Source organism: Lactuca sativa, chromosome 3, assembly GCF_002870075.4.
Source record: "Lactuca sativa cultivar Salinas chromosome 3, Lsat_Salinas_v11, whole genome shotgun sequence".
NCBI lineage: Eukaryota > Viridiplantae > Streptophyta > Magnoliopsida > Asterales > Asteraceae > Lactuca > Lactuca sativa.
In genome coordinates this window covers 153,309,045-153,316,772 of record NC_056625.2, presented here as the reverse complement: position 1 = coordinate 153,316,772, position 7,728 = coordinate 153,309,045, and the positions used below count along the sequence as shown (strand labels likewise).

Below are 7,728 nucleotides of genomic sequence, written 5' to 3'. Positions count from 1 at the left end.
ATTTTCACCATTCTCTACACAAAAACTCTCTCTAACTTTGGGCTTCTCTCGGAATTTTGGCTAGTTTTTGAAGAAAATGGAGGATTATGTCAACAATCCCGCAAATATGGTTAGATTTTAACTCTTTTAATGTTTAAAGTTATTTTTTTTTATCAATTGTTGTATTATTTAGTGTTAAAAAAGGGTAATTTTGTTGTGTTTGATAGTTTTAATATATTTTTAGTATACTTGAAGTTTAAATGCAAGTAGAGACAAGTAGAGACTGCGTAGATAATGTTTACAATTTGTTATTTTTGTAGTTTTTTTAGTTGTTGTATAACCTGAAATCTTGTAAATTTTTATCCTATAATTGTTTATATAAACTGCAAAATAGTTGTTTGTATATATATTTGTCGTATAACATTTGTATAAGTTGAAAATTTGTCGTATATATATTGTTAGAAATTGTTTTTATTTGTCGTATAAGTTGAAAATTTTGTATAAAGTAGTCGTATAACTTGCAAAATTGTTAGTTTGGTTGTCGTTTTATTTTTAAATTTTTTTGTTTATATGGTTATATAATGTTAGTTTTAATTAGAAAGATAAAAATTGTTTATATATTTGTCGTTTAAGTTGAAAATTTGTTTAAGTTGAAAATATGTTTAAGTTGAAAATATTTATATAATTATGTATGATATTGTTTTCTATCGTAAATATATTTGTTGTATAACTTGGAAAATTGTTTATATATGTGTATGTTATTGTTTTTTATCGGGGAAATATATATATTAGTAATTAAGAAAGTATTTGCAGTTCGTAATCATATATTTAAAAAAAAATATATTTTTTAGTTATCTAATTTGTTTTTGTGTTTTTTTTTGCAGCATGATTTTAGTTTAATGAATACGAAAGCCTTTGCGAACCTAAAAGGCTCTGGCGGTAACATATGGGAAGTCTTTGAAGTTTTAGATGATGCTCGACGTGCTATTTTCAGAAATACCGTCTTTGGCTATTTTATTGATGTCCCTCGTTTACAAGGGGACACTTTATTGTTTCATAAAATGTTCCTTCATCAGATCCGGCCGGACCCTGTTTTATCTCCAGATGGAATAAAACGTTTATATTTTTGAGTAGGCAATACCAAAATGGTTTATGGGCCGGAAGAGTTTTGTTTGATTACCGGCTTCAATTTTGGGGAGTATCCAAAAAACATTGGGAGAAAAGGGTCGGAAAATTAATAAGCAGTAAAAAAAGATGTTTACTGCGTGAACTGCTATTTCCGGACCATACTAATAGTTCGGTGAAAATCGGCGACCTGAAAAGTTTAATTTTAAATCAAACATTCCTAGCACTTGACGACCTTGATGCAGTTAGAGTATGTTTGATATACATTTTGTGTGAAGGTTTTTTGGGCAAAGAAGTTAATGATCGGGTGCCACAAGATTGGTTTTTTTTGGCTGAGAATTTGGATCTCTGGAATAGGTATATTTTCTTTACGTTAAAAGTTCTATTTTATTAAAGTTATAATTTATATAATAATCAATTTTATTTTTTTTTTGTTTTGTTAGCTTCTCTTGGGGTAGCTATCTATGGGATTTTACTTTTGTTGACCTTGAGGATACGTGGAAAAAGATACATCATTATTTATCACTTCCTCAGCGTGGTCAAACTTTAAAGTATTCCGTCTCAGGATTTACGGCTCCAATTAGGGTATAACAATTTTCTTATATTTAAATTGTTTTATTGTTATATTTTTTATTTTAATTTTAACTTTTATTACTGTTATTGTACAAAATTGTAGATATGGATATATGAGATCATTCCGGCTGTTCGTGCATGTGGATTTGCATTGAGAAAAAATAAAGACTTGCCTCGGATGAAAAGATGGAGCGGAACAAAAAAATTGAAATGGGTTGACATGAACAAGATTTGGTCAAAGATGCAGGTTTAAAAATATTTCGTTTATTATTAATAAAGTTGATTATTATAGTTTTATATGCATTTTTAATATGTTTAACTTTTTAGGAGGGGCTACCACCAAGACAAAACATGTTACCGGGTGATGGTGAGATGACATCTTTTTATTATATGTCATTTCAAGAGTATGTATATGGTGAAGGGAAAGCAGTTCCATCCCCAGTACGGGACCATTTTAGGAGACAAGACGAATCTTCGTCTAGTATGTCGTCCAGTGGTCGCTCTCATGGTAGAGGTCGGGGCAGTGGGAAACACAAGCTAGACGAGTTGTTGAAACGGGTACATGCACTGGAGCAGCATGTGTTTATGAATCAACAAAAACCTACAAAGGTTTTTGTTGAAGAAGTGAATAATGAACAATTTTGGAACGACATTATTTTTGAGGAACCGACAGTGTCACAAAGAAATTATGATGAACAGGTTAGTTATACGCTACATTATTTATTAAATTTTATTAACATATATGAATATCTGTGTTCATATTTTATATTTGAAAATATAGGTTGTGCAAGATGAAGTGATGAATAAAAACAATACAGCTCAAAATGTTTTTGGTGATACTCAAGACGACAAGGTTGTTATAGATGTTACCTTTACGATTTTAATAATTACTTTTTAATAAAGTGTATTTTGTTATTAAGTAAAAAGTTATATTTTTAATGTAGGTGTTGGAGGAGAGTACTCAGTATGTGGGGAACAAATTTGATGATGATGTGTGTGATGTAAACGATTATAGTGAAGTTAAAGAGGTTATTATATAGTTACATTAATATTAATATTTTGTTTATTTAGATATTATTGCTTATTAAATTATGTGTATTTCGTTATTAAGTATAAAGTATTATCTTTAATGTAGGAGTGGGAGGAGAGGAATGACAATGCAGGGAACAAATTTGATGATGATGTGCCGGATGAAGACGAACTTATAATAATGGGAAATATAGATTATTTTCATGATGATGATGATGACAAAGAAGTTACACCCGATAAACCTAGGAGTCGAAAACCATCACAATTTTTATGCACTCCTTACACCGAGGTATTCGTTTTATTTATAAACTGTTGATTTTATGTTTATGTGAATTATCTGAAAGATATACATTTAAACATTTGAATATTGTTTTTAGTTGCACACGACACCGAAACAAAAAAGAAGAACAAAAAAGAAGGTTGGTATGAAATCAACAAGCCCCGTTCCTCCTCCAGTTTTTGGTGTTGCTCATGACTTCTCCAGGTTGCGCCTGCAACCTTACGTAGCAGGCGGTGAGGATGTCATCCAAAATTATGTATTGCATTCATACGATGTGCAGCATCGTTTGTTTAATTTCGTGTTAGATAGAGATTTTTGGAGCTCATTGTTTGGGCATACACACGACGGATGGTTGGAGTCAGCGGTAAATAAATTGTTAATTAATTCTTTTAAAAGTTAATTGTTTTTTAGTCAATAACAAAAGTATCATGTGTGCAGCATATAACCATTTGGTACCGACTTTTGATGGAGAGACGGTTTGAGAGCGACCGACATACAATAATGCCTCCAAATTTTTTTGTTTCTCATGCTTTGGAAGAAGGACAGGACTGGAGGGCGTTTATGGCTGGTATTGCTACATACCCCAACTTCATGGTTGCTTGGTGGGATGTTGATACGGTAAACTTAATAGTTTATATTGAAAATAATATCGTTTTTTTGTTATGTTTTTGTATTGTGATGTTTTTGTATTGTGATGTAAATAAACATAATTTTATTTTCTGATCCTTATACAGGTCTTATTGCCGATTCATTCATCCCCTAATCATTGGCTATTTGGGGAACTACGATTATCGTCAATGGAAGTGCATATTTATGACAGTCTTGGTAGAGGTGCTTATGAAAAATTCAAATCCGAAGGAATCTTTTCCAAATTTGAACGTCAGGTGGCAAATTATTTGGACAAGATTAAGTATTGGGCGCGGAGGAACATCCCAAGGATTCCATTGAATATGCAATTCATTTATGAAGAAAACGTTCCCCAACAAAGTAGTCATTTGGGAGATTGCGGTGTTTTTCTTTGTATGTTTATGGAGCAATTGGTTTCAGGTCAACCAATACGTGTTCTTATTGACCCAAAGAACACAGCTTTAGAGTTCCGTCTCCGGATGGCAAAAATTATTTGGGGGTCTAGTCTTGCTCCTCTGTAGTTGGATTATATAAATGTATATACAAATTAATGTTGGATTTCATTATTCGTTTATCTTTAGAGTTTACTCAACGGATGACAAAAAATATAACGTTACGACAATTACAACAATTTAATGACCTACTAATTACTTATCAATAAATTCAACATAAGAACGACCACAACATTTGTTTTAACGTTACAAATACAACAATTTATTGACCTAACAACTTCAAAACCATAAAAACAATATTGAAAAGCTTACAACTTGTAAACAAGAACTGCCAAGAACAACACCCAACTACAAACCAACGCTATCTTTAACTTCTTATTTTCTGATTGAAAGAGCTTATTAGAGTTAGCTACTTTAGCTATTACAATAGAAGATTGGTCCTTCTCTTCATCAACCCAACTGATAAACCCGCATTTTGGTCCCTGTTAAATTTAATATTCACAGTAAGAAAATAAATTTGTGTCATGTAAACACGAGGGTTTAAATTTGAATGACGGTAAGAACATGATACCAAATACAGGCAAGCGTAGAACAATCTTCCTGGGTTTTTAGCTGTACCCGAAATCCTAACGATACGTTCTCCTCCACAATTGCAGTATGCCATTAGCCTTCTTATTCTTTTAAATCGGAGTTGCTTTCTCAGTTAAATTTTTTCATAATGAGTGACACCCATTTATAGAATAAATCATATTACGGACAATTCTTTTTGACTATGAAATAAACTGGTTTGACTATGAATTCAAAAAGTTCAACTATGGAATGCAGACAAGTACATTCTGTAGTATTGTCATGTCGGTCAGTGAAATTTGACTATGAAATGAACTGGTTTGACTATGAATTCAAAAAGGTCAACTATGAAATGCAGACAAGTACATTATGTAGTATTGTCATGTCGGTCAGTGAAATTTGACTATGAAATGAACTGGTTTGACTATGAATTCAAAATGTTCAACTACGAATTTAAAGGGTTAAACTATGAATTTTGATCAGTAGAGATACAATATCTTCTATTTATAATTCCATTTGTGTGATCATTGTAGAGCACAATTATCGGTATTGAAAATGAGTAGTCACAGCCAAAGAACCTTTTCTCAACTACCAATTTTCTTGCATAACCTTCAAAGAACAAATCCTAATACCTTCACAGCCATTAAGAAAACCGATAACAACCGCTTTCAATTCTGTTTTGTGGCTTTAGGTTGCGTGGTATAACATACTTCTTTTATTGAGTTATACAATATTTCATGGTAATGTATGTCGATTAGTTCTTACATAACACTAATATGTGTTCGTTTTTATGTAGATTCGTACCTTCCTTAGGTGCATGATACCGCTGATATATGTGGGTTATTTACCCCTTCTTGGGAGCTTTCTGACAACAATGTACTTCACAGTGGCTTTAGATGGAAATCATGAGCCACTACTCTTAGCACTTGGTTTGGGAACCTTACAGTGTGAAGAATCATGGAGATGGTTCATGATGAGGTTAAGAGATTGTTTAGGTGAGGACACAGAGGTTGGTTTCATAAGCAACATGTGTGATAACATAGACTTTGGTATTGACAGTGCCTACCCGGATTCCTATCATGGATATTGTCCTAAAGATATAGCTCGAAAGATATGTGAGTCTATCGGACATAACAATACGGAAGTCGAATCGTTGTTTTGGAAGTCATGCAATGCATATAGCGTTGATGATTTTTACTTGTGTTTCGAAAGGTTGCAAAGTACATGTAGGCAACCACCTTTCTGCACCTTGCTTATGAGTCCAATTTACTGGCTTGACGATATACCGATTTCAAAATGGACAAGAGCATTTTTCCCAAAAATACGTTACAATGTTAAATCGATTGACGTCCCTGAAATTTTGCAAATTATATCCTCACGTGAGTTTCCTATAACAACGATAATTGAGTTAACCACCACGTCGATAAAATCAAAGTATGCTGAACGGGCCGAACTGGCTGGTAAGGGAGATTGTTATATTTTGTTTTTTTTATTGTGCTGCTATTTTTATTAAAATATCAAATTTTACAGGGAGGTTGTCTGGTGGGTTGACCCCTTACGCTGAGAGTAAGGTTCAAAAAAGTCTCAGCAAGTCTTACAATTGTAATGCAAAACGTTTGTATGGGGATACATTTGAAGTCCATGACACTTTTGCCACCAGCAACGTACAACTTGAACGAAGGGTATGTAGTTGTGGTAAATGGCAAAAAAGCGGTATACCATGTGGCCACGCTATAGCATGTCTAAGAACCCGTACATCTGAGTCCATTCAGAGAATGGTTGAATACAAGTTCACTAATTATGTGTATCGAGTTGCATATGGATCTGAGTTGGTGAATGGTATACCATCATATGAGCATTGGGAAATACCAAATGAAACGGTGGTCCTGTTACCTCCCTCAATGCAGTAGTTATTCATGTAGCACATTTATGTTTTATGTAGTATTATGTATTAGTTTTTTATGTACTCCGTTTTTATTTTACTGCTGTGTTACGTATTAGTTATCCATGTACCCAGTTTATTTTTTATGTCGTATTATGTGTTAGTTATTTATGTACCCCGGTTTTATTTTATTGCTTTTTAAATATTGGCTATTGAGGGAACAACATACATTAAAAGAAATGGACGTTTATTAAATAGTAACGACTAGACACATACAACAACAAGCAACTTAAATAACGAAAAACAATTAACTTAACCAACATGCATATTAAAAATAAGGGACATTCTTTAAAACATTCCATGCATCTAAGTGGGTAAACTCGCTACCATCGTATTGAAAGCGGTATAGTTCCAAAGCCACCTGCCGTAGAATGTCTTCATCCGTATTTGCATGTTCGTTATCCAACTCGTTATAAATACGTTGAAATTGTTTCACCTTCATTTTCATATCCAGAAACTTCGCTTTGACATATCTTCTTCTTCGATATTGAGTGCGGTTCATTAAATGGTGAAACAAATGACAGACACGAGACCAAAATGATCCAGCACGAACTTGTGGGGGACCCGGTGGAAAATCCACCTCTACAGTTGTAATCCAAGCTTGAACCAAAGCGACCTCCTCTGCGTTCCTCCATATATGTGGTGAGTCCATAATTGCAAGGAGGGAAGTAATAGAATACAATTACAACGGATATTGAAATCTATTTATAACGACTCCTTACTTTCCTGGTGCAATGAGTTGTCAACTCAAACAGCAATGTATTGTGTTGTCATTCAACCGGGGATGAATTTTCAACTCGAACAGTGATCTGTTGTGTTATAAGTATAGTACACTGCATTCGTCAGTTAATTTTGACTATGAATTGCAGACATATTAGAAGTTTGAACTGCGATTTTGTGTAGAAACTACTATAAATTGACCCTAAGTTACATGCAAAACGTTATTAAATTAACCAATATAGTTGTTCAAATATTGTTTTTTAGATTCTACCCTCTTTGTTTCAATCCAAATGACTTCTATATCATGGAGCAATGAAGAGTTCTTGGTTCTTACACATGCTTATATTCATGTGTACGAGACAAGCAAGTTGAATGATCCAATGTTTTGGAGCCGTCTAACAAATATTTTCAATGCTGAAAACCGAATGGCTACA

The 7,728-nt window shown here is 33.2% G+C and overlaps 1 protein-coding gene across 1 annotated transcript; it reads left to right on the top strand.

The window, feature by feature from the left end:
• The first annotated feature begins 1,556 nt into the window (after positions 1 to 1,556).
• LOC128132845 (uncharacterized) lies at positions 1,557 to 2,717 on the top strand. The gene is made up of 3 exons (XM_052769832.1): positions 1,557 to 1,924; positions 2,005 to 2,376; positions 2,622 to 2,717. Exons 1-3 carry the CDS (start codon positions 1,856 to 1,858, stop codon positions 2,715 to 2,717), a joined length of 537 nt encoding a protein of 178 aa, XP_052625792.1. The 5' UTR covers positions 1,557 to 1,855.
• The last annotated feature ends 5,011 nt before the right edge of the window (positions 2,718 to 7,728 follow it).